Source organism: Phaeoacremonium minimum, assembly GCF_000392275.1.
Source record: "Phaeoacremonium minimum UCRPA7 unplaced genomic scaffold PA7_03_scaffold_301, whole genome shotgun sequence".
Taxonomy (NCBI): Eukaryota; Fungi; Ascomycota; class Sordariomycetes; order Togniniales; family Togniniaceae; genus Phaeoacremonium; species Phaeoacremonium minimum.
Window position 1 is genome coordinate 130,024 of NW_006921206.1, and position 27,159 is coordinate 157,182.

Here is a 27,159-nt window from a genome sequence, read left to right on the forward strand (position 1 = left end):
CACATCGGGTATCTCTCTAATAAATCAATTCGGCGGTGGATGCTGTGGTTGTGGATGCTGGGGTTGCTGTTGCCAGTTTCCTACTCATTCTTAGCGCTCAGCTCGTGTGGACGGTTGGGGTCAATTGGCTGACTGTCAATCTCCTGTCCCTGATACTGCGATGTCAACCGTATCTCTTCCTCTTCCAGCCTTTGAATCTCCATCAACCTCGACTTTCGCTCCTGTATTCTTCGTAATTGTTCGTCGGTCGACAACATCCCGGATTGGCTGTGCATTGTGGGTACTTGTGAAGGTGCGTATCCGGACACTTGGTACATTGACTGCATGTCTCCTCCAGCTGGCGGTGTCATTACCACGGGCATCATTGCACTGTATGCGGTGGCATCTTGTGGTGGCATCGTATTTGTCCCCTGGTTCGCGGACTGCTTTCTCTTGGCGCGTCGCATGAATAGGAAAAGACCGAGACCCATCAGAGCAATGAGAACAATTCCAACGCTGACACCAATTCCGGCTGCTGCACCAGCACTGAGACCGCTGTGCGATTTGCCCGTGGGGACTGGTGTTGTTGAATTTGACGGACCAGGACCTCCGGATGAGCTTAACGAAGCGCTAGCCGCTGACACTGCTGCCACCAATCCTGTGGGATATGCGCCGGAGGGAAGGTTTGACTCGTCAGCAGCTGCCCAACGCACTTGGACAGCATATTTTGTCCGCGTCGTACTTGTCAGGTATGATATTGACGATGTGGTCGAATACTCGCCGGCACTCGAGTCGTAGTAGTAATCATATTCTGTTGTGGTTGTTTGATACTCCGATTCACAGTAGAAGTAACTTGAGTAATCGGCGAAAGAGTAAGAGCTTCGATGATTTAGATCATACACACTCAAGGGGCATTTGGCAGTTGTATCTTACAAAGGACAACAAACAATAGCGGCTTCAGTGGACTCAACTGGAGGCCCATAACCAGACGGTGGTGACGCAGCGCTCTCCATACCAGAAGGACATACAGCGGGCGAATAATACGAGGCCGCACCATCTACAACATCTGGTATCAGCAATTGCCTTCTAAGGATATTGAGGGTAGGGAAATATTGAATTGACACGTCTCGGGAGTAACTTTCCAGCTTGGGACCATATCTTTGCATACAAGAGAGGTGGAAATGAACTCCAAAAGTTGCTTACCGTAGAGATTCCATCGCGGAGGCATACACGTGGACCACCAATATAGAGACTCTGTCGAAGTGCATGATCCCGTTGGTGTGAAGACGGTCGTCAATGGGCCGGCCGGAGCAGTACCATCGTGCGCCTGGCGGGTCTGTGTAATTGTTACCGCATCTGTTTCCCCCATCTTTTCTGTTCCTTTCCTCCTCCGTGGAGCTGCGCGCTTGTTGGTATATCGGTGTCGACAGAAGGCTGGATCGCGCAGCAACAACGAACCCGACGAAATAGAACGCGATCAGCCCAGAACTCGTGGAAATACCTATGTTGAGGGCACACGGATCGAGTTATATGAGCACGACAGGCTGCTTGGTCGCAATATGCAGCCAAGCCCACACAAGAGCCTGACCTAGGGTCTATGTGCAAGCCACACCCCGTTGGGCTTTGTCACCATGTTGATACAATTAGGGGCATCCGCCTGCATTCGCATGGGCTTGATCCTCCTGGCCGACCCGTCAGATCTCTAACCTGACCCTTTGTGATGAACCAAGCTCAACAACACCAGTCGCAAGGATTTTCCATCACGAAGACAACTCCATTGAGACGTTAGGTTGGTATCCGGAGCTTTTCTTGAACCTCGACCACCAAACCGCGCAAATACGATCTCTTCAAGCTTACAGAGCACTGAATGAAAAGCTCAAGCCCGATGCACTGGGTGGCTTCATTGCGTGTGAGACACTAGTGGCCTTGGCAAGGCTCAACCGGATCAAACTGGGGATGGCATATTGAGAGCTTGCTTGGCCCAGACTGCCATACGAAAAAGAGAGGCCATGGTTGGCCAGAACTCACCTATCCAAGAGTTGGGCGTCTGCAATTTGCCAAAGTCTGCATCCAGCTGAAAAGAAGTCGACAGACTCCCCCACCATGGATGCACTGACTTTCGACTGGGCACATCCATGGCGGCGCGCCAGTGTGGAACACGGTGAGGAATATCGTCAAGGGGGTCCCCAGTCCTACAAGAAACGAGGAGGCGGCTGCCGCTTGGGTCACTGAGTGTGACCCGCGTGAGGCTGCGGCGCAGAGCTGCGCCGTACCCAATATCGATCACATTAGTTGCGACGGCATTCGTTCAAGGCCTACTGATGCTATGTATGAGCCAGTTCAATGCACAGAAGTCCTGCACCGAGCCTTTTCTACCCTGTTATTGACGGGCGTCAACGGCTGCTGCACTCCTTGGGGAAGCACACACACGTCGGTGCCAATGTCGATCTTCAGGCAACCATTTAAAAACCGCAGAAGGATCAAGCCCCTGACCGCATCATTTCGGCTGCAAACCACATCGAGCCACCTGCGCGCGACAAATTGAGCCCCTGAGTAATAGAATTTGTCGGGGTGAGACACGCGAGCCGACGCAGAAGGATTTAACGGTTTAATGAAGGGCAGCAGCAGTAACAACAGGGAAGACTCGAGTTGAGGCTGATGAGACGTCGCCAGGGGGGTCGCATTTAGGTTTTCGCTAATTCGTATCTCGCACACACCCACACGTGAGAAGAACCGGAAAAGGTGAAGAGCCGAACTCCCTCTGAACATGCATAATCTCAGGGCACTTCAGCGCTACTCGTATGCATCTACGCGACCAGGTTACAACCCCGCCAAAGCCAAAATTTCGCTTCTATTTTGGTCGTCACACAACGGCCCACACTGAAACCCTGCTGCCATGTTCGTTGCTTTGACACTTGTTCACCGGCCATGAGTCGCACAGCCTCATCGGCACATTCTCGAGTCCCGACGACCAGGGATGTCGTCCCCGGCGCGCGGGTCAACATCGTCCTAAAAGCCGACCAGCCCACAGGACGAACCGTGTCTGGGACTGTCAAAGATGTTCTGACAAGGGGCTATCATCACAGGGGCATCAAAGTGCGCCTCGTCGATGGCAGGATTGGGCGTGTCCAGACACTCGCAGCTTCCGATGGTCAAAGTTCCGAGGAAGCGGCAGAGGCAGGTGTTCCTCCAGAATCCGAAACGAGTTTCACACCCAGAGGACGCAGAGGACAGCATCGTGGCCAAAACCGCTCAGAGCCAGAGGAGCCCCCTGCGCAACAGATTGGTTTAGATGCTTATGTCAAGCAAAAGAAACCCCGCGGGAAAGGTGCTAGGAGATCTGCGACAGAAGAAGCACCTGAACCGACTTCAAATGAGGCCACCACAAGCTCGGCCGAAAATTCGGAGATGGTGACTTGTCCGGTGTGTGGATCTTTCACCGGCGACGAAGCTGCCGTCGCCCATCACGTTGCTAGCCACTTCGATTAATACCCCAATTTACTATTGGGAACTTTTTCATGCTTCCTGTGTCTTGATAACTTGTGTGTTAGAGGACATGACCAAAACACAGATGCTGCCGCGACGAGTCTGAATAAAGCCCACTCTCACGATCTTTCAAGAATTGAAACCAAGAGGTATTCTGTGCATGCTGTGAAAATTGAAGATAGGAGAGATTCTTTGCATTACAGCACCAGCAGACTACTATCTATTCTTCAGCATAATCGCGAGTTGTACGATTTTCAGCTAGATCAGTCGTATTTCAGCTTATAGTTCTCTCTGAAACCCGACTTTTCAGCTGTTTCCACTTCATCTTCATCCATTTTGGGCCGCAATGTGCAATACATAGTTCCTCGACTCGATAGATAGGTTCTTCGGATATCCCTATCAAGCCAATGAAAACCAGCTTTCGAAGATGTGAGGCGAAACGTGCGATAGTGGACGACGAGTCACTGCCCGCCCATGATAAGTCATGTTCGTATGCCGTCTCACCAACCCGCGAATTATATATGCGTCCTCAAATTCCAGAGATACCATGTCAGTTGCTGTTACAGCCAACAATTTACCTTGCGTCAAGGCCAAAGATCTGCTGCTCGTTGAGCGTTTTGATTGGACTCGGCCAATACAGAGTCCTTACCATCAGCCCCATTACCAAATGAGTCCTCAGGGACTGTATGCGCCATAGCTGCGAGTATACCACTTTGGTAAATTCCTCCTCCGATGCCCTTTCAAATTCACCTTGCACGATCAATTAGTCCTTGCTGCGAAGTAACCTACTTCTAATTGGAGCACCCAGCCATTTGAAAAGCACTTGGTCACGGCATCAAACACTTGACAGAAGCCAGTAAGAGTATCAGCTCCAGCATAAACTTCATCACGAATCCAAGCATCATCCAAATACATTTTGATGTTCTGCTGGCGGGCGAAATCTGAGATTTTCCGACCTCCCTCCAAGGGCAAAAGCAGCACAGCTGTCGCATTTTGATTTACATTGATACCATTTGAAATACAGACTATATAGGCTCGTACATGGGAACGTATGTTAATCTTAGCTGGCGAAACCATCTGTTCTGCTAAGTAGCCAAATATTGTGGGATTTGTATAGACTAAAAGACGAGATGGCCCAGCGCCAAGTGTTTTCGGCCTTGTTGATTCGGGATTTGGGTTCATGATTGTGCCGTAGAGGGACTTTGAAGTCCACAAAACGAATATCATCATGAAATACTGTGTCCTCTGTACTAAATAGATACTCGAAGTTCTAATTCAGACTATAAACATTCATGTAATTGGCTAGCTTGATCATCATTGACGAAGAAAAGACAGTAGTCTTCTATCAAGATTTTGCTTGTTCCTGCCTGAAAGGTAGCTGTGAAGCTTGTCTTCCTAGGAAAATGAGCATAGAAGTAGAGAAATCTGGACTATCAGAATATTACTCCAGTACTGCAAGCAGCTGTTATAAGTCCACCCAAAGGGGTATGTGACGGGAACATTGGTGCATTATGATTGGCTTTGGCAAGCCTGCCCGGCGATCGCTGACTCCTTCGAACTCTACTTAATACAATTGGCTGAAATAAACACCAGCTCCGGAAAAGGAAGTTCAAACTTCGATGTTATCATATGCATACCCGTTCCGAATGTGACCTTGTGCCTCGTTATCAAAAGTTGCGATTGGCCTGCTCTTTGTGGTCCCAACCTTAGCAAGCTGTAGTCATCCGCCGACAGCCGGTGAACCCCGTCTGCGCTGTCCTGTGTAATCCACATGCCGCATATTGCTTTTCGAATCTTAACCATTTGACTCTTGTGGAATCGATCCAATTGTCTGTCGACAGCTCTACTTTAGAACCTCTTGTTGTTGTTGTCTCTCAATAGATGAAAATGGTAGCTGAAAAGGAGAACGATATCACCGTGGATAACAACCTACCCGATGACAGCTCAGGCATCCAAATCGGGAAACAGAAGCGAACTAACGCAGCTTTTCAAGAGGCAGCGGAGATCTATGGAGTTGCAATTGCCCAAGAGCTCGGATATGTTCAAAGAGGGTACGTGTATCGACAGAATCGTGGCATTGACTCAAACAACTTGCTAAATACGTGATAGTCTCAAATCCCGCCACCTCCAGTTCATTGCACTAGGAGGAACAATCGGAACTGGGTAAGTTTCTAGGAGGAGTAGCCTTCTATACGTTCTTTGAATGAATGAGGGAGCTATTGTAGTGACTATTGGCTAACCAAAGCCCGTCAGTCTATTTCTCGGTATCGGCGGAGCCTTCCTGAAAGCAGGCCCTCTCCCGGTGGTCCTGGGATTCTCAATAACCGGTGTTGCCGTCTACGCAATGATGACCTGCCTTGGAGAGATGACAACCTGGTTGCCACTTCCTGGAGCAATACCACAATATTGTGCCCGCTATGTCGATCCTGCAATGGGATTCGCAGTTGGTTGGAATATCTGGTACTTATCCGCACTTGCCATCTGTGCTGATATTTCTGCCGCCGCTGTTTTAATACAATTTTGGAACGATGACATCAGCCCCGCCGTGTGGATCAGCATTCTCATCGTACTTGTTGTGGCCCTGAACATCTTTGCAGTTTCTATCTATGGTGAAGCGGAGTTCATCTTTGCGGCCATAAAGATTTTGGCAATTCTTGGTCTCTTGCTTATGTCTTTCATTGTGGACCTTGGGGGTAGCCCTACCGGCGATCGTCTTGGATTCCGTTACTGGTATAATCCTGGACCAGTGATGAAGGAAGTTGTGGCGACTGGTGATACTGGACGCTTCTTTGCCATGTTCTCGACCCTCACGTATGCAGCATTCTCTTATGGTGGTGTCGAAATGGTTGCAACAGCGGCAGGTGAAGCTGCCGACCCCCGCAAGAATGTTCCCCGAGCTATTAAACGGCTCATCTGGCGGATTGTGATATTCTACGTTCTTGGATCCCTCGCCATTAGCGTGCTTGTCCCGAGCGACGACGAGCGGCTGGGTAGCGCCTCACCATGGGTTATTGCTGCTCATAACGCGAACATTCCCGTTCTCCCTCATATTATAAATGCAGTCATCCTGAGCTCGGCGTCTTCCTCTGCCAACGCTTTCGTGTTTGTGGGCTCACGATACCTCTTTGGCCTTGCTCAGAACAGACAAGCCCCTCGAATTTTCCTCAAGTGCACCAAAGGTGGAATTCCAATCTACGGCATTGCCTTCACTTCTATTTGGAGCGGCCTGGCTTATATGTCCGTATCTGCAGGGGCGAATAAAGCCTTTAATTATTTCCTTAGCTTGGGCACTGTTGCTGTGCTCTTCACATGGGTCAGCATCATCATTGCATACCTGCGTTTCCGACAAGCCTTGGCGGTCCAAAACGTTGATCGCAAGACTCTTCATTACAGGTCGCCATTCCAACCATATGCTGCATGGTTTGCCCTGTGCTTTTTTTCCGTGATCATCTTGTTCAATGGATGGGAGGTCTTTACTAAGGGCCGATGGTCTGCCCAGACGTTCATCGCAGATTACGTTGGAATACCGATCTACTTTGGTTTATATATATTCTGGAAAATCTACAAACGAACATCTCTCATCAGGCCAGCATCCGCGGATCTCTGGTCTGGCAAAGCGGCACTAGATGCCGAGGTGTGGCCGACAAGAGTCCCTAGAAACTTTTTGGAACGAATCTGGTTCTGGATCGTCTAAACTATGGTATTTTGTCATCAACTAGGCGAGTAAGGCATCCAAAGTCAGGACTGGCACAAAAAGCGCCGTTAAAGCTCGATCCGTCACATTGAGAAGTACATACGGAGCGAGGAAGTAACTCGGGAGAGTTATACACTAGTCCAATCAAGTTAGGGGTGCGTCACATAAAAAGGTCACGCACGTGAAGGATAGGAGGTTGGAGCTACAAGGAACAGCGAGCTGAGATTCGGTCAATTTTTTGACGAAGTCTACACATTCGTATTATTACTTCCACGAGAAATTTGTCCTAGCGAATGTAGCATCTAGAATTAACTTTAGTGATCCTTCAAACCCTTCAAACTCCCAGCCATGTGAGAATACAAATAATGAATCGCAACGATGATGTAACAACACCTCGCTTTCATGCGAGCTGGATTACCATTCCCTTCTTGATTGCTTCGATGTCTTTTTTTGCTAGTGGATCTTTGTTATCGAAGCTCGCCTCCTTTCGCTGGGCGCTGGTCCACGTGGTGATATCCAGTTGATCCCCCCCAATCTTGGGCTTACCAGCACGGCCTGTTCCGTAGTCACTTTCGTATTTTTTCAGTGCTGCCGCCCATCCCCAGGGGTCATTCTTTTTGTCGGTGCCTGCGGGCAAGCTGATGCCGCCATCGCACTGCGACAGCAGCTCCTCGATGTCCTTGGGACCTTTCAAAGGAATGCCAAACTTGTCTGCGTAGGCAAGAATATAATTGTCAAATTCAGAAGCGTTGAAGGTCAGGCCTTGCGCTTTTGATCCAGCCTCATCTTCTCGGTCGTCATCCAGGATGTCGTCACGGCGCATGTTAGAGGCAATTTTCACCCATAGCGCCATAACGACGCCTAGGTCCTTAACCTCGGACCCTTCGGCTAGAAGGTTCTCGCGTTCTAGGCGAGCAAGCATGGTGAGAAACATGGTGCCGAGAAGACGAACCATGACAGCAACTCGTTCACCGTCGTCGATCCTGAAGAGAGACTGTTAGCATGTAGAACATAAAATGTGGACTTAGCATGAGAACGAACATCACGAATGGGCCAATTTCGCGAAGTATAAATTGCGCCAGGGCTTCGCACACAATCCACTGCTCCTTCCAACTATGAGCGCCTTCTACGAAGTCAAGTATCATATTCTCCACCACCTCCATGGCTCCATATGCAGCATGATCGTTATATGTGTACATGGAGAAATTATCAGGGTCTCGGAGCGTAACGAGGATCTGCATTGTCAACAACTTGCGGTATCCGGCTTTCGTAATGATCCATGGGTGGTCAGGATGCTCGCTTGCGGGTTTATGGCACTTGCAGTTGGGACGGCCGCAGCCACCGCTACGGCCAGCACCTTCGTTTTCGTTCTCGTCATCATCGTCCTCGTCCTCGTTTTCTTCGTCTTCGCTGTCATCGTCGCCATCATTCCCGCCGGCAAAACGAGGCGGGCAAGTGCACATGAAAGAGAAGAACTCATCGGGGTTCTTTGAAGCAATCTGTCTATATTCGGCGTCTGCATTGGCGGAGCCGGAGACGGCTGACCAGCGCTTGCTCCTCGGAGGAGCTTTAGGGTCAGCTCCGGTCTTGGCCTTTTTAGCCTGATTTGCGGCTGTGGAGGGTGCTGTACGCTTGGGAGGCATTTCGGTAATGGTTGGAATGAATGTCTCAAGTGTTGTAGAGTCAATTGGGTTGGTTTGCACTCAGGAGACAAAGCAACATGACAGAATGGAACGGAGCATGATGGGGCGTTTCGATTAAAATATTGACTTGCGGGCGCGTGTTAGAGAACGCGTCAAGATGCGACAAAAGCTATGACGTGGTGGAATAGGGGCTTCAGTGCACAGACCAGTGAACCGAAGCTCATCGAATCCCATCTTGCCCAACTTGGGCCTTGTCTTGCCCCCGTCAGGCCATCGAGACATTCAACAGCAAATGATCGCTTGAAAATCAAAACAAAGGGTAGACCCCGCTCCTCTTTAGTCAATTGAAGCCTGTAATGATAAGTTGAAGACCCTGGTCAAACGCCACGGTATCACCAGCACACCCATTAGATACTAACCAGCAAAGTCTTGCCGATTTGCCTTGTTGTCTGGGGTCTCTTTTCACTACGAGATGTCAAAAAATGGGGAACTCGCCAGAAATATCTCGCCATATCGATGGGGAACTTCGGTTACTGTTCAGTGGATAACTCGGCATTCCATTTAACCGTCAATGGTCTCACGGCATCACCCGCCAAGCACATGTAAGTACCCGTCAGCACCCTGACTTATTGGCTGGGTGAAGTAACCGTTTGTGGGACGTTGAAGCTAAAGATCGGAAAACACACATTCGAACTAGACCGCCGGCTTGCAAGATCACAACTTACAAGTACTTACTAACCAACCAAGTAACTCTGGGCTAGCTCGACGGTGAAGAGCCTCCACCAAAACCCGTAATCATCATTGCATTGCGAGGTGCACACCGCACCCGAAAATAAATACAGCCCGGCTCGAGGGATGGATGAAAGCTGCAAGGGGTATCCTCCATCTGCTCCCCAGATTCTTCTCTACCCGGCTAGGCGTGCGGAGAAGCCTCCCCCAACTCCGTGGAGCAGAGTAGCAATTAACTCCTCACGCCCCGCCGCCAACACCACCGCCCAATTCTTCCGAGATATCCAGTACATTTTAGCCGGCAGAGGAGCGCCCCTGGTTCCTCCGCCAGTGGTAGGCAGCGATGCTCTCTTGTGGCGAACCCGAGGGACTGGTGAGTTGGGGCATGAGCAATATCGGGCCCGCGTCCCGTAGCGTGCACAGCGCATGGCCTGCAAGATGATGTCGGAAAACGAGCAATCAGGCCCGGAGCGGGTGGGGAAGACAGAGTACATACAGCTTTACTGAGGTTGAGGCTAATTATCTGCAATTGACATATATGGGCTGTAGTTCTCGCGCTGTCGCGGATAAGATCATGCTGGCAAGCAGACGCGTCCGGCCTCATTGACCACGACATCACTTGCGGGCTACCGACAATGGCTCGCATCGCGTCGCTTCTTGTTACTGTCCTTGTGACAGTGAACGCCGTTGCTGCGATTGGTCAGAATGCGACAATTGCCTTCGAGCCCTCGACAGGAAGCTATCTCCTGGGCGACAAGTCCAGTGCAGTCAGAGTCCTGGTAGATGGCAGTGACTGGAAAGGCGTTAAGAAAGTTGCCAAAGACCTTGCTACCGATTTCGGCCGGGTTACGGGACTCAATGGCACTGCGACGGCTGGGGGAGCATCGTGTCTGCCGAGGAGCTCGAATGGCACAGCGGCTGCTGGAATCATCATTGCTGGCACCATCGGCAAGTCGAAGTTGATCGACAATTTGATCAGTGCTGGCAAGATTGATGTTACCGCCATACAGGGGCAGTGGGAAGCATTCACTTCTCAGATCGTCAGCTCGCCGGTGGCCGGCGTTGAGAAGGCTCTCGTCATTGCTGGTGAGTAGACCCCTTCACCAGGATATGCTTGTGCCTGACTTGTTCGCAAGGAAACGACAAGCGAGGTACCATATATGGTCTCTACGACATATCGGAACAGATTGGCGTATCTCCGTGGTACTGGTGGGCCGATGTGCCTTCTAAGTCTCACTCTGCTATCTATGCTTTGAACGTCAACAAGACTCAGCCGTCGCCGTCGGTCAAGTACAGAGGCTTCTTCCTCAATGACGAAGCGCCAGCCTTGACAGGCTGGATCAACGCCAAGTACCCGCCTGCCAAGTACGGGCCGGGGTACAATGCTGACTTCTATGCCACTGTCTTTGAGTTATTGCTCCGGCTCCGTGCCAATTACATTTGGCCCGCAGGCGCCGACTGGGGCCAAACCTTCTTTGTTGATGACCCGCGCAATCAGCCCTTGGCTGATGAGATGGGCATCGTCATGGGAACAAGTCATACCGAGCCGATGATGCGAGCTACCAAGGAATGGAGTCTGTTCGGGAATGGACCTTGGCAATGGAATACGAACAACGCTTCAATCATACCATTTATGCGCGATGGTGCAGTGCGGGCGAAGCCATACGAGGGTGTCCTCACCGTTGGTATGCGTGGTTCAGGCGACACAGCTCTCGGAGCAACCATCCAAACCGAGCTTCTCGAAGACATCGTAACCACCCAACGAAATATCATTGCTGATGTTTACGGGGCCGATAATGTGACGAAAGTGCCTCAAATGTGGTGTTTGTATAAGGAAGTTCAAGGATATTACGAGGCTGGTATGACCGTGCCGGATGATGTTACCCTCCTCTGGGCCGACGACAACTGGGGCAATATTCGTCGCCTACCTCTCGACACGGAGCGCAATCGTTCTGGAAATGCTGGAGTCTACTTCCACTTTGACTATGTCGGGGATCCAAGAGATTACAAGTGGATCAATACAATTCAACCACAGCGCACTTGGGAACAGATGAATCTGGCTTATGAGCGGAACGCTAGACAAATTTGGGTCGTGAATGTTGGAGATTTGAAGCCTCTGGAGATTCCGATCAGCCATTTCTTTGATCTAGCCTACAATTTCGAACGATGGTCCGTGGATAGCACAGAGGAATGGATGAAACTTTGGGCTGCTCGAGAGTTTGGCGACGAGGCTGCCAAAGACATAAGTGATGTGCTGAACAAGTACTCCCGTCTCGCTGGTCGTAGGAAGTTCGAGCTGGTAGATCCAACGATTTATAGCGTGATCAACTACGAAGAAGCCGATCATGTCCTTGCTGAGTGGAATGACTTGGCCAAGAAAGCGCAGAGTCTCTATGACAGCCTTTCTGCAGAAGCACAGGCCGCTTTCTTTGAATTGATCCTGCATCCCGTCCTCGGGGGCGCTGCAGTCTACGATGTTCATATCAGCTCGGCACGAAACATCATCTTCGCAAATCAAGGTCGCAATAGTGCCAACTCAATTGCCGAACACATGTTGTCTCGCTTCAAGGACGACCATGAGCTTACTGTCCGATACAACACGCTCCTGAATGGAAAATGGGAACACATGATGGACCAGACCCATATTGGCTACGTTTATTGGTATGTAGCGTCCTCATCGTACATTTCACACGGTCTAACTGCTGATATAGGCAACAACCTATGCGCCAAATCACCCCGCCCGTGCAATATGTGATGACGTCTGAGCGCTCTCTGCGTGGTGATCTCGGTATCTCCACTGAAGGCACGAATGCCTCAGTGCCCGGCGATGACTATTGGCATCCACTCAATGGCGCCAGCCTCACAATGATCCCTATCGATCCATATGCACAAACAAAACGGTATATTGACGTGTTCCAAGTCGGCACAAACTCCATGACCTGGACAATTCAAGCGCCGAGCTACCTCAAATTCACCGAAACGACCGGCACTCTCGCACCTACAGACCCGGATGTCAGAGTGTACGTCAGCGTAGACTGGAAGGCAGCACCGGCAGGAAGTTCGTTGGCCACAATCAATGTGACCTCTTCCAATGATTATGGTACTCAGTTTTCAATGCCGTCCATTATCCTGCCTATCAATAACACCATTCTTCCCAGCTCCTTTTCATTGGGGTTTGTTGAGTCTGATGGGTACATATCTATCGAGGCCGAGCACTACTCTAGCATCACAAAATCGTCCTCTGAGGCCACCTACAAGACAATTCCTGGCTTCGGTAAGACCTTGTCTGGTGTCTCCCTCTTGCCAGGGACAGCACCTTCTCAAACCACCTCTTCTGGGCCAGCTCTTGAGTATCCCTTCTACACCTTCAGCACGCCTAAGGCGCCAGCCAATATCACGGCCATTCTCGGCACTGGGTTGAATGCTGACCCAACAAGGCCGCTACGCTACGCTATCCAAATTGATGATGCAACTCCGAAAGAGGTGAAATACATCACTGATCAGACCGGTGGTGCTACTCCCGTAGGTTGGGGCCAGGCCGTTGCCGACGCTGCGTGGAAGAGCGTTACAAATACAACGATCTCTCCCGGTGCTCACACCCTGCGCTTCTGGGCGTTAGAGCCTGGTGTCGTCTTACAGAAGATCGTGATTGACCTCGGTGGTGTTCGACCGTCGTACCTCGGCCCTCCTGAGAGCTATCACATCTGAGAAACTTGACAAACTTAACTCATAATTCATCTAATAATACTAAATTTTGAATGTAATTCTAACTGCTCAGGAAGCTTTCACTTATATCTCTACTCGTTCCGTGCTTGGTACCTTGCCTAGAATTGTGGTCATTTCGATACTGTATCCATGACAGACATCAAATGGTCCCACGATTTATCCTCAACAATGTCCACTTTTCCATCTGAACTGAAAAGAAGATACTTTTGTGCGTCTATGCCAGACTGGAACTTCTCCCCATACACAAGCTTGACCAAGGTATCACTCAGCCATGACTTTAGACAGTCCCACTCTTCGTCAGTAAACCCGATCCGCTTTGTCGCCCACCACAGGTACAGATCCGCACCATGAGTCTAACAAGGTTAACAACATGCTTTATCAGAATATGTCTCAGGTCATGTCTTGTCACTTACAACGCCGGCCTCTGGCGGGTAGAACTGGTCGAAGAATCCGGGTCGAAAAGCAACCCGATATCTCAAGATGCGTTCTGATGGAACGCCTATATCAAAAAGCTGCTGACAAAAGATTCGCACCGGAGCTCTAACTTGCATATCGGAGACGATACGACCGAACGAGGCAACTCCCTGTCCACGGTATCCGGGGTGAGCAAGTAGCTTTTCTACGACACCGGCGGCGTAATAGTTTTGTAATTTGATTGGAAGCTCTTCTTCGGTCTTAGGCGGAAGCCACCTTGAGTAAAGAAATTGCTAGAGGTTATTTTAGCACCAAACACTCTAGATCGCACAGAGTCATTCAATACCTCGGTTTCCGTCTCCCCTGTCATCAAGCGATATCCACGGTCCAGAAAGACTTTTGCTAGTGTACCATCTTCAAAACGGGTTTGCATATCGGCATGGATAAGGTCGTCATCCGTTACGGCTCTAAAGTTGGACATCTGCAGTCTCGGCAGCACTTCAACTAGATCCGAAGCTGGGATATTCCTGAGAGCCTGAAGTCTCTCCTCTGAGCTGAGTTCACTTGATATCCCAATGGCATCGTAGACATCTTGCAATTGTACATTTGCTAGCATATTTTGTGAGCACCACTAGCCGTTGATACCTCTTGGGGACATCCATACCTTCGTTTCGTGTTTTTGGTTGAGCATATAGATTTGTCAGCAAACCCTGCTGTGGTACTACATAATCTTGTTACTCACTGGAATAGCATTAGAGCAGAGAAAGACGTTCTTGAACAGTGGCTTCTCCCCATTTGTGTGAAGGAGTTCATACTGTAGATGAGTATGGGCAGAGAAGCCACCAGCGCTGTGTCCGAAAAGCGTTACTCTAGATGGGTCACCACCGAAATACTGGATACTCTCCTGAATCCATTGCAAAGCGGCTCGTTGGTCCTGAATGTATTGTTAGCATGACGAAGTCTGAGCTGAGGTAACAGACACGATACCCAAAAGCCAAAATTGCCATCAACACCATCGCCTGCGAGGAAGCCAAACATGTTCAGTCGGTATCCAATCGACACCACGATGGCTCTAAGTCCAATTCCGTCAGGGGCTAGAAGCTCTTCAGGGTGTAATTTTTCCCCCACTGATGGGTTTCCAACTTGCAGCCAACCTCCATGGATAAACACAAGTACTGGCCAGCTCTCGCCTGGATTTGGTTTCTGCGCCGGTGTCCAAATATTGACGAGAAGACAGTCTTCAGAATACTGTCAGTGCTACTGTCAGTAACCGCGTGTCGAAACTTGCGCTCCAGCGGCGCGACGAGACTTACATTCGCTCCCGGAATCTTGTTGAAGGCTTCCCCGTCGATAACATAAATTTCCTGAGCACAAATATCCCCGAACTTACTGCAGTCTCGGGGCTCGCCATTTACGCCATATTTGTAGTCTGATTGCAAAAGTACAGGCTTCTGCCATCTTCTTTGCCCGGTTGGCGGTTGTGCGTATGGAATTCCTAGAAAGCGACAGACTCCATGACTGTCTCGTGCGCCACGGATTTTGCCGGAACTGCCTAGAGAGATAATGATATCCATCTCGCATCCGCTGTCTACCCTGCTAGGTCGACTGTGGTCGTTTATATATTGGATATGGCTATAGCGTAGAGTGATTGGAATGTTGCAGCTAGGAATATGCAGTAGATGTTCAACATATGAAGGTGTGAGGGCATTTCATGCCCCCGCTCCAATCGATAGCCGTTATCGGCTGGTGAGGCAATACATTTCGGCCCCAGAATAACACCCGGGTCTAGCCGCCATGATCGCGTAGGTTAGCTATCAAGTTAAGATAACGACAAGTTCTATGTATTTATACGCGACGCGCTTTTGAGGCTCTGGTCATCGCTTTGAGGTGGTATACAAGGCGGCCTGATTCAGGTGTAGGGCGTTTAATAACTTCGATGTCGGCTTCGGAAGCGGATAACACCACCCGCCGTACTAACAAGAATGATGATGCTCCCTTGGTAGCAGCTCTTGATCAACGATGGCCCACAGTAAACGGTCTATCGATCGTCTGAAAATCCTGAAAATATCCAACGCATCCCGTCTTGATAATCTAATTTGACATGGACCATATCTAGTCAGCACTGCTGAATTAAGGGCTTGCAATTGGGAAGGTCCAAGCCTGGAAGGACTGTGGCTTACAGGGATAGTGACAATAATTGAGGTCGCTAACCCCTCTGAAGTCATCGTCCTCACAGCCTTTCTGGGCCTAGCTGCAACCTACCCTGGCCTGGACCCCAGCATCACGCCGCAGCGGCGCGTTTAATGAGATCGTATTCCCTTAAATCTTGGCTATTAACCTCCCCTGAATAGTGGGGGTTGCCTGTAAGGTCTAAAATCGATGACTTGCCTCTTGATCTTTCTCCTACGATCGTCGTCTGGTCACGAGAACAGATTTCCCAAACTATTGAGATGAATGGCCGAGGCATTGAACTCTGTCACAGCAGAAATATCGGGCACGAGGCATCCCGGTGTTGATTGTTATTGACAGCAATGTGAAAGTCGTCTTCGCATTCTTTAACTTGACAAGGTCAAGTCCTTCTCACAAGAGAGCCAGCCAGCCCGGCCAGCAAGCTACCGAGTATGTTAGCAACTTCACTTTCGCCAATTGGAGGTTATGAAGACAACGATGATTCTCTCGATGAATCACAGAGGGACACTACACAGCTGATCCCTACAACAAAAAACGAACACCACGTTTAGGTACAAGGGCGACTGGCCAAAGTTCGAACTGTCTCGACTGCAAATCTGAGGGCTCATAGATCTCTTACAGTGAGTAGTCCGGGAAAAGTGGATGGCTCTACCAATATCGAATTAGCCGTGGGAAGTACATCGACGTCGTCTAAACATAGAAGACGACGGAGCAGTATGGGTGATTTGCCCTACAGAAATACGAGCAAACCGCTACAGCAGGAACATGGGGATTTCCAGAATCGACCTGCGAACAGAAGTCTAAGAGGCTACGGTATTGGTGGCGCAGGAAATATCCGTGAGGACCGATTAATTGCTGGTATCGATCATGGCTAACATCTACTTCGGGACAGGACGTCCAACAGAGGTGGTTCACTCCTTTTCATCCACACGATTCAATGGTGTTGGGCTTTTCTCCAGTGGCGAACCAAGGATACGTAGCATTCTGGTGTTTCTGGGGATACGCCAAGAGCTTAACGAAGGAGATAATTATAGTATCAGTCTTCGTTAGGTAATAGACGTTGACTGTAAGTACGTATATCATTTTTTGCATTCACAAAAGGTTAGCCAAAGGACATGTTGATGTGTGTTCATATCGCCTTAAGCATAGATAAATGTTATTGGAATCAAGATATAAGGGTTGTATTTTCACGAACTACGTGAGATTCGCTTTCCAAACAAGGAAGAGCCTGACACAATCAGAAATGCGCATGATTCAATCAAATTGGGTCGTATTTGATGAGTATCCTGGATCGCATGCATTCTGAAGGGGAATCATCGGGCAGGCCGAGGCCGAGGCTGAGTGGGTGGAGGTGTCGGTGGCGGTGATGGGTACGGCCCAAGCTGGTTGACTGGAACCAGGCCATTTCCATTTACAGACATCTTGTCAGGTTTTTCTGAGAGAGTAAGTCAAAGTCTTCCCTTAAGCTGCGTGTATGGCGGATTGAAAGTCGAGCTTCTGAAATCTATAGCAAATGGTGTTGCGTAACGACGATGAAATTCAAGATGGGAAGGTTGGCTCGCTTTATTTATATTGGAGACAGAGCAGTAGATTTAGCTTTGTTCATGAACAACGTCTTAATTGGTAAAAAGGCGCTGTTCTTTCAACCACAATGAAAAGTGCCGTCGAACAATGCAATACCTGGTCTAACATACATTCGCTGTGGCTGTGTCATTGTTCATGTTAGCACAATATACATCATTTTCACTTCATTGTTACTCATTATGTCCACCCGCTTTGTTGCGAAGGTGGCCATTCATTCATTTTGTTCCTTGAATAGTAACGTTTCAACAAGGCGGGCGATATGCTAGAATGCCATTGAACACCAAATTGCACTCGCCATCAATTGAGTGCGTGCGATCCAAGCCTCATTTCTTCACATTTGCAATATCTAGGCTCAGTTAGCAATCATGACAATCTTCCTTGAGTAGAGTATTCAGCCCATCCACACCCTCGACCTCGACATCAATTCGAGGTAATCCAGTACTTGAATGAATAGCTCATACCTTACTCCACTGAAGTGTTTTTAACTGGAATATGACTGAAAACTGAAATATCTTAATGGGATAGGAAACTGTGCTCCTAATGGACGGACTCAAAACAGCGGCTGAATGCTGTGTCTGGCATGACGCCCGACTGCAGATATTGCTGCCTGGTAGCATCTTATAACAGATCTCAGTGGTCATTTGGAGAGATTTAGGGAAATCGCGGGCACACCGCAAACTCTGCAACTACCCAATAGGGCAAAAATTGGAGGCGAATTAACACCTTTACGCTGGAGGGATGACTGTCGCGGCCTGATTGGTGAATTGCACAACGGAGGTCCCGGTAGTTTACTCATTGCATGACTGCCTTCGGTAGGCAACCAGAAGAGGGATCTCTTCTCAGCTTTTCGCTATTGTCACACAACAGTAAATACCCTTATACATGGCGCGAAGTTGATCAGTGCTCTTTTTGGTATCTATATTCAAAATCACAGCCATCCCATGTAAGCTGAAGAGACGAAAACGCCACTAACAATATTGATGCTTATGTAACATTCTGGTGTTGGATGCAATGCATGGATTCTTCATATATAGGTGTGATTTCCATATGTTGTCTCCCTCTTCCAATAACTTTCAAAGCCAGAAAAGCTCCTTGTAGCGAGAGATGACCGGTAGATCGACTACATACAAACACCACAAATATACACCAATTGCGAATGCCGCCACAATGAGCAGATCGGGCAGCTCGACCCCGGTGAATGAAGTGCACGGCCAGGAGAAGGTCAATTTGTCGGATAACGCGATTCAGAATCTTGCCATAGCCCAGCTTGACACCCTTGAACAGGTTAAGGAGCTGGTTGCCACTACAAAGAAAATCTCATCTAAAGAGCCTATCCCTTCGGAAGCCATTTGGAACTTTATTCTACAGATACTCGGTCTGATCGCAGCAGCACTTTTCGGTGTTTTTTCTGTCTTGGCCTGGAAGGATGGAAAGGCGGCTAATGAAGCCGGAAGTCAAGCAAATCAACTTGCATTCAAGGGCAACCTGTTGTCAACCAGCCAAAACTGTCTTGCTGGCGCTGCCAATCGAATTGCAATTCATAGTGCTTGTGAAGCGGTAGAGACTCCTCTGCGGTCTGCAATCTAACAAAAACAGCAAAGCTAATTCGGTTGCAGAACTCGAGCCTCGCTGGATGTGCAGACATTCTGTCTAACCCTCCAGAAGGTCTTGGGCAACTCTATGCACTCGCAGCAAAGCAAGTGGGTCCGTGTTTAACCAGCACAAAAGACAACACTTATCCATACTCCGACGAGAAGACGGCACTGGCGCCAGGACAGATCGCCGGAATACTTGCTGGGATTCTGGTTCCAGTACTTATGGTTTCATTCATTGCATCTTCACTCACGTACAGAACAAAATTGAGAAGGAGTAGGATATTGCTCGCTGGAATGGAGAAATAGAGGGTTTGGATAAATGTGTTTCGCAGGGGCGTTACTTTGGTTGGAGAAAGAGACTGTGTTGGCGTTCATAATCGGCATATTTATTTTGGTCAACAGGGGCTGGTAAGGACTCATTAGGCTGGTGCCTAGTGGAATGTACTGTTTAGAATCTATCTGGTTATATTTCCTTGTCTTTCCAACTCTCCACCCCCCCTAAGTATCGGTACACGACTCTCGAGTCCAGATCCTTGCAGTCCTCAGCTTGGCTTGCCGCTGTGTACACTCCTAAGCCGCTTGCACCAAGGACGTTCCGTGTGCCGAGTCTCCTTGCCATGTCCACAGCCAATCCAATATCTTTCTTCATCAACTGCACCCTGAATCCTCCCTGATAACCATTTGATGACGGGGCTTTGGGACACACATCGGGCACAGGGTTGAAGACGTCGCAAATCGTGTTTTGTGCAGTCCCAGCAGCGAAGACAGACGCTAGAACATCCGCTTGTATGCCTGCCCGCATCCCCATGTCCATAGCTTCTGAGCACGCAATTGTTATGATTCCAGAGAGATAGTTATTGGACAGTTTCGCAGCAAGACCAAGTGATGGTCCTCCGCAGGGTATAACTTTGGATCCCATCGTGCTTAACAAAGTGGTTAGGCGGGGGATGTTGGGATCTGAAGGTGCGCAGCCGAGGAAGAAGGCAATGGTAGCATTAACAGCTCCGATTACACCTCCACTAACTGGGGCGTCATAGAAAGCCGTTTGAGGTGCTAGAACAGACAACTGCTGCTTCACATGCAGACTAGTTGCGGTGTCGATTGTGGAAGAATCAATTAGCAGTTTAGAGGCAGGCGACGAGGAGGAACTTAAAGCGGCGACAATTCCCGAGATCGAATCGAGATAAACAGATTTTACGTGGGCGCCTTCCGGTAGCATTGTAAGTATTACATCCTGCAGGAAAGCACTTCGTTAGTGATGATCTGATTAACGCGGACTGAGACATACCGATCTTTCGGTGACCTCCCTCGCGTTTCTACAGCTGACGATAATGTCAGGGAATGATGTGCAGAGTTCCTCTACGGCGCTGGACACGACATCATGAACGTGTATGTGTGACCCTGGAGATAGCTTCTTGGCCAGGTTGACGGCCATGGGCTTCCCCATTGCACCGAGACCAACAAAGCCTATCGAAGTGGGGAGTGCATCATTCGTAGTTGCAGTCATCATTCAGAACTTGAGAGAGCTTTGGAAATCTAGTTCTTTCTTGAATTTCATCGGTCACACACAGACATGGAATTGGTTTGAACATAAGGGCTGTTGATAGCAAAGTAATCGCAATGTATGCTCTCATGGAAACATGTGCTATATGCGGGGAAACAGGGCTAACGTTAGCGTTGGGGGTGAGTACCTTGGAGGACACTTACCCCAAAAATGTGGCCGATATGGGGATGATCACATTGGTGGGGGGAGGCTATGGATGAATGTTTGCTCTTTTCGAGAAGCAATAAGAGTACTCCTGTAGGAATATCGAGCTGAACATGTCGAATATCTTCAATAAACAAAAAGGAAAAGCGCATACCCAGCTCCAGACCACAGCGGCCAATGTCGTTGACACTTCTCTCCCCGCCCAGCATCCTTTCTTCTCTTTCAGAGGTTGAAAAACCGACAGTAACAGAAGTAGAAGGGGCTGTAACGGTTCAGGTCCATGCGCTCTCGGCTGGTCATTTCTCTCTTCCCGAGGAGCAATTTGTCTGCCCATCATCAAATGGCGCGCGGAAAACAGTACCTTCTTTGAGTTTTCTGGTGCAGCACACAAACCCTGTAACGAAAAGACGAACACGCATTGTATTTGACCTGGGGTTACGACGGAATATCGATCGATACTCAGAGCCCATCCGCCTACATGTTGCCACGAGGCAGCCTATGACAACCCATCCGGACGTGGTAAAGAGTCTCGAGATGGGAGGTCTTACTCCTAACGACATTGACTATGTTATCTACTCTCATGTGAGTTCACCATACGATTCTACCCAGAATTATTGTACTTCTCTAACATGAGATCAAGGTACATTGGGATCACGTTGGGGAGCCCAGAGACTTCCCCACCAGCAAATTCATTGTGGGTAATGGCTCTCTAGATCTGCTTCAAGGCAACTCGGCAAGTTTAAAAGGAGGTCATTCGTTTTTCGAAGATGACTTGCTGGATCCCACGCGAACAATCGAGCTTGCTGAGCCTTCTACGAAGAAAGTGAATGGAAATGAGAAGCACAATATCTCATTTGCTATTGCTACTCATGGGCCATGGGAGCAATTTGATGAGCTACCCGCGGTACTCGACCTATTTCAGGATGGCAGTCTCTATATCGTAGACGCTCCAGGTCATCTCCCTGGTCACATTAATCTCCTGGCTCGTATTGACGACGAGGAAAACGACGGAACCCGGTGGGTATACCTTGCTGGTGACGCTTGCCATGACCGCCGTATCATCCGAGGAGAGAAAACCATTGGAGAGTGGCAGGACGCTGACGGTCATTTATGCTGCATCCACGCCAACCGTTCAAAGGCAGAGGAAACCATCGACCGTATCAGGAAATTAGAGAGTAAAGGCGTAGAGGTCATCTTCGCTCACGACATTGAGTGGGAATCCCGTAGAACAAACCGAGCTCGTTTCTTCGGTGCTTCTTCGTAGACCTAGAACTGAATCATGGATCCCATTACAGATGATTGTGGTTAATACAAATTGCATTGATGCGTTTGCTCTTATGGCTACCATTATCTGCATTATCCTACTTTCCATGCGCAGCGTGAGTTCTGCGACACTATGCTATACCACCTCGAGCCCCAGCCTCGAAGATACGCTTTCGTATAAGAAATTAGACTCAGGATTTGCCCACTTATCATACTAACGCATACGACTAGAGCGGTGTAGAAGTCTTATTCACCATGTAATGTTGGTCACCCATAGAGCCTTGAGCGACTAACCTTTCCCCACATCACGTGGACTCCTTGCTCTTTGAGCTTTGAGAGGGCGAGAGGGGATATACCACTTCTTGCAGGATCGGCTTATGCAGTGTGGGGGAGGGGAGAGCCTTGTTAGCGGCCCCCGGACCTGGGACAATAGCGGGGTGCGGAGATTCCTTACTCCTACCCCGGCGAGATTCCGGGAGTCTCTGAATCGGATACGGCTTGGTCTACTTACCAAGAGAAGCCAGAGTTTGATTCGGTTCACATATGAGATTACTTTCAAAGGCATTGTGGATGCAAATGTTGACTGTTTCTCCTCGCCCTATCGAATAGCATATTCGTCTGTTTAGTCGTACTCTAGAACGGTAAAATAGGGGTAAAAGCAACGCGCGCAATCGTGAACGTACCTAGGTAGCCGGTTCGATTTAACCACAGGCAGTAGACAATCCCATGCAACAAGAACGACAACAGGCAGTCGTCAACTGAAGCAACAATTATGGACCAACAACAGAAAGCACTCAAGGAGAAGTTCACTGCCCAGCTAGGCGAAGAGGCTTTTGACAAAGGCTGGGAATCTCTTCTCTCACTCGACCCCAAGTTCTTCTCTGCCAGCTTGTCGCTACACTCCGTCCCGCGACAGAAGTCTCATCTATCGAGAAAGAACCAATCCCTCATCTCGCTAGCGGTGGACAGTGCTTCAACACATTTATATGCTCCGGGGATCCGCACACATGTCTCAGCCGCGCTGAAAGAGGGCGCCAGCATTTATGAGGTATTGGAGGTTATCGAATTGTCTAGCACGCTAGGTATTCATGCATGCAACATTGGTGTGCCATTGCTCGTGGAAGTTTTGAAAGAGGAGGGCAAGTTTCAGGATCAGATAACAAAACCCTTCGATGAGGACCAACAGAGTCTGATGAAGGATTTTACTCAAAAGCGAGGCTATTGGCATACCTTTTGGGAAGACTTCCTAAGACTGGATCCTGAATTTTTCAAGGCCTATCTTGAATTCTCAAGCGTACCTTGGGTTAAGGATATCGAGGGTAATGGGAGCCCAGGGAAAGGAGCTTTAGAGCCAAAGGTAGAATTCATGATCTACGAGCATCCGACCTAGACAACTCTCTTCGGAACTACGCTGACTGTCAAATAGATGAAAGAACTCGTGTATTGCGCCTTTGATGCTGCTGCGACCCATCTTTACGTTCCTGGCCTGAAACTGCACATGAAGAATGCGCTGGGTTATGGTGCTACTCCTCAAGAAATTGTTGAGGTTTTGGAGCTTTGTACATTATTAAGCGTGCATACAGCTCATGTAGCCGCACCCATTATTGCTGAGCTAGCATCTGAGGCTTCTTCATAATAGAGCATAAAGAGTTTCTATCTAAATTTACAAATACTGAACATCTCTAATTGTATGCCGGTACCCCATAATACTTCGGGAGTGTGATATATTTGTCAGCAATTGATCAACCCTGACTACTAAAGGTTTTCTAAGCTAAATGGCAACCGGACGATCTGAGCCACATTCAAGAACCACATTTTAATCAAGTTGCTTGATTCACTTCGCTAAAGCAATAGGCCATGAAGAATACCACTGGAATGTGAATTGTATAACTTGGTTGATATGAAGAAACCTATTGTTTGAGACTATAGCCTGTGTAGCGTTTGGCGCTCAGATTTGACTAAATTTGGTACTTGAAGTCCGGTGCCCGATCAGTATACTCCTCAGGCGGGACTACCACGCCTTCGGCCAGTGCCTTCTCCTTTGCAACTTGGCGTCTGATATAGATCCATCTCACAATCCACCATCCAAACCATGCAAAAGCTAAACAGCCTAGAGACCATGCATGACCGAGTGTATATGCAGGCGCGGCATTAGACTGGTAAATCTGACCGGAAACAACACCACCAATGTTTGTTAAGCTCAACAATATGCCGAGACTGGCAGCACGCTTGCCATCAGGAGCACAATTGCCAGAGAGCCAAGCAATATTACCTCCCGTGCACAAGAAGCAAGCAGTTGCAATGAGATAGGTAGCAAAATATCGGACGCCTGCTGGGACATCGGCGAGGAGGATTGCATATCCTACGATGCCGAAAGGAGCGCATATTACAAGCGGAAGGAAGCGCTTCTGGTACTTATCCGACAGAACTGCACCGACCGCGTATACGATAGCACCCCACAGGTTCACTGGGATGACCAAGTACTGTGCTTGAACCGTGGAATAGTGGAACCCATCCTTGATGATGATAGGCAGGAAGGTTCCAAAACCTATCAGTTATGAGTACATGCTCTCAAAACGTTGTACGTAGAATACTCACCATAGAGAATGGTAACAACAGCAATCTGAATGATACCGTGGACCCAACTTTTGATATCCTTTGCAGCCTCTTTGATTTCTTTCTTTCCGTAGTGTCCCGAACCGCCACTATAAGCCTCCATTTCCTCAGCGCGTCTTCGCATGATTGCCTTCTCTTCTTCATTCAGGAAGTAGGCCGTCTCATAGTTCTTAGGCACGACAAAGATGCAGCACCCAGCCCAAACAACAGTGATGAGGCCTTCAATGATATAGAGCCTGGAGATAATTCTGGTCAGTGTTGCTCAGTGTCCAAGTTATGGAGCAGGAGCTCACCATCGCCAACCACTCATGTTCGACACTCCGTCCATATGCAGCATGGCCCACGCAAGAAGCCCACCGAAAGCACCGGATAAAGCAGATGCAACTTTAAACCTGTCAGCGAAAGTACAAGGGAACATAGTAGACGGGTCTTCACTTACTGAAGAGGAATGCCACTCTCACCGCTAACTCTTCGCGCTTGTACCAGTTGCAAAGGAATAGTGTCATTGATGGGAAGAGACACCCTTCGAAGAAACCGAGTAGAATACGTGTTACCACGAGGGGACCGAAGGAGTGTACAAAGCCAGTGCAAAGACACACTATTCCCCAACAGAAAGTAATGGTGGGAATTACACGGTTGAACTGAAGACGCTTGACGAGAATTGATGTGGGAAACTCAGCAAGGATGTAGAAAATATAAAAGACCGAGACAGCGGTCTGTGTGAAAAGAATGCAGGTTAGTAACTGTGTTTCCTTCGGAGGCGTGGGAATGCCTACATTTAGATCTGTTCCTTTAAGATGAAGGTCCTTGGTCATTCCCTGTGTAGCTGCAAACCCAATATTGCCTCGATCCAGGTAACTGATGAGCATGAGAAGCATCATCACGGGAGCTACATAACAGTCAAGTTTGCGAACAAGAGCCTTCTCCTTCTTTCGCCGCTCGATGTCCTCAAGTGGGTCAGGTTCATCATGCGAGAACTCACGAAGGTCAGTGTTGACCTTCTCTTCTGAGGCCCTGGACGACATTTCTCAAGTGTTGTATGGGAGCGCCAAGCTGCGAATTTGATTTGTACAGACTCAAGAGTGAGAGTTGTAGACACGACAGAAGGTTCTTATCTATCCACTGGGCGTCAGATCGATGATATAGGCGAATGAGTTGTGCCCTCCAGGACCACGCCGCGGTCTGATATGCTTCTACCTGGCTCATGGGAGTATCTGGGGTAAAGGTAAGCATGGGAGTAGCCCCGACAACCTGGTACGTTTAGCCTCACAATCCAATTCCGGGTTGGTGCTAGCTTGGCTGATGAGACCTCCTCGTGGAACAAGAACGACTCATTCTCCAGGAAACGCTGCGCCACCTCCACATCTCCACATGAGGGGAAAGAAAATAACCATCAGTAATGCCCACCCCCACATGGAGTATTCCCTGGCTCCATGTTCTCAGGATGAAAATGGGACAGCTTCAAGACCGTCTTGTACTATTTCCGAACTAAACTCATTCAAGAAGGCTTTACGTAGAAGAGCGTCCTGGATCTCCTTGCGGAGACGGCAGACTTGTTGCGAGTGGTTGCCCCTCACCTCGCAATAACCTATCCCGTACAAATTTCCCCGCGGTGAGCTCCGGAGGTGGTGGTATTTACTTCAGATCAATTTCCTTGAGCCCTGGCAAGAGACAGAACACGAACAGCGCAATAGACTGCGTCTCTGTAACATCGATCCTGAAATTGTGCTCGAGACATCGATAATCCCCTTCATCACCCACAAAATGAGTACCGATCCCAAGTTCGACGCGCTGCACAAGCAGCTATTTGAGGAGGGCCTCAAGATGCGGCGCAGCGTGGTCGGTGACGCATACGTTGATCGTGCGCTCGCTGCTGGCTCCACCGAATTTTCCAAGCCTGGCCAGGAGCTCGTCACTGAATGGTGTTGGGGCTACGCCTGGACACGACCAGGCCTCGAGAAGAAACAGCGCAGCTTGCTCAACATTGGCATGCTGATGGCCTTGAACCGGACGCCTGAACTGGCAGTCCACGTCCGCGGTGCGAGAAATAATGGACTCACGGAGCTCGAGATCCGGGAGGCTATTCTGCATTGCACCACCTACTGTGGTGTTCCAGCCGGAGTCGAGGCCATGAAGACGGCAGAAAAGGTCCTGAACGAGATGGCAGAGAAGGGCGAGAAGGCGAGAGAACTGGGAGATAAAGCGGCATAAAGCATGACCATTTGATTGCATCAAGAAGAGAATGGAATAGGGCAATTAACGGCCTAGTTGCATTGAGACTTACACGGGGGGAGCTGGACATAGTCATTTGCATGGCCTTTCTAGAATCAATTTCTGGGAAAGAATATACCAATCAACCCTAGATCTATTTCCCTATGCATTCAACTCTAGATTATATCAGCCTTCTTGACTATTCTGTGACATCTGCTCGGATATCTGTATCTGTACTACATGTGCTACGATGTCGAGCTAAGATTGACATGCACTGCTGATCGAAAGATGGAGAGGGGTAATGAGTCGGCAATAGCATAC

At 49.0% G+C, this 27,159-nt stretch overlaps 5 protein-coding genes across 5 annotated transcripts; 3 read left to right on the plus strand and 2 right to left on the minus strand.

The window, feature by feature from the left end:
- Positions 1 to 5,352: 5,352 nt before the first annotated feature.
- Positions 5,353 to 7,159, plus strand: UCRPA7_3994 (putative proline-specific permease protein; the record flags this gene model as incomplete). The annotated part of the gene is made up of 3 exons (XM_007916532.1): positions 5,353 to 5,516; positions 5,575 to 5,628; positions 5,719 to 7,159. The coding sequence occupies 3 exons, from the start codon at positions 5,353 to 5,355 to the stop codon at positions 7,157 to 7,159; spliced, it is 1,659 nt and encodes a 552-aa protein (XP_007914723.1).
- A 400-nt stretch (positions 7,160 to 7,559) lies between these two features.
- UCRPA7_3995 (hypothetical protein) lies at positions 7,560 to 8,802 on the minus strand (the record flags this gene model as incomplete). The annotated part of the gene is made up of 2 exons (XM_007916551.1): positions 7,560 to 8,142; positions 8,201 to 8,802. 2 exons carry the CDS (start codon positions 8,800 to 8,802, stop codon positions 7,560 to 7,562), a joined length of 1,185 nt encoding a protein of 394 aa, XP_007914742.1.
- A 1,364-nt stretch (positions 8,803 to 10,166) lies between these two features.
- Positions 10,167 to 13,239, plus strand: UCRPA7_3996 (putative glycoside hydrolase family 115 protein; the record flags this gene model as incomplete). The annotated part of the gene is made up of 3 exons (XM_007916547.1): positions 10,167 to 10,617; positions 10,668 to 12,192; positions 12,243 to 13,239. 3 exons carry the CDS (start codon positions 10,167 to 10,169, stop codon positions 13,237 to 13,239), a joined length of 2,973 nt encoding a protein of 990 aa, XP_007914738.1.
- Positions 13,240 to 23,969: 10,730 nt separating this feature from the next.
- UCRPA7_3997 (putative high-affinity nicotinic acid transporter protein) lies at positions 23,970 to 25,133 on the minus strand (the record flags this gene model as incomplete). The annotated part of the gene is made up of 4 exons (XM_007916535.1): positions 23,970 to 24,559; positions 24,610 to 24,863; positions 24,921 to 25,011; positions 25,067 to 25,133. 4 exons carry the CDS (start codon positions 25,131 to 25,133, stop codon positions 23,970 to 23,972), a joined length of 1,002 nt encoding a protein of 333 aa, XP_007914726.1.
- Positions 25,134 to 26,391: 1,258 nt separating this feature from the next.
- UCRPA7_3998 (putative 4-carboxymuconolactone decarboxylase protein) lies at positions 26,392 to 26,838 on the plus strand (the record flags this gene model as incomplete). Its single annotated transcript, XM_007916543.1, has 1 exon — positions 26,392 to 26,838. One exon carries the CDS (start codon positions 26,392 to 26,394, stop codon positions 26,836 to 26,838), a length of 447 nt encoding a protein of 148 aa, XP_007914734.1.
- Positions 26,839 to 27,159: the final 321 nt, after the last annotated feature.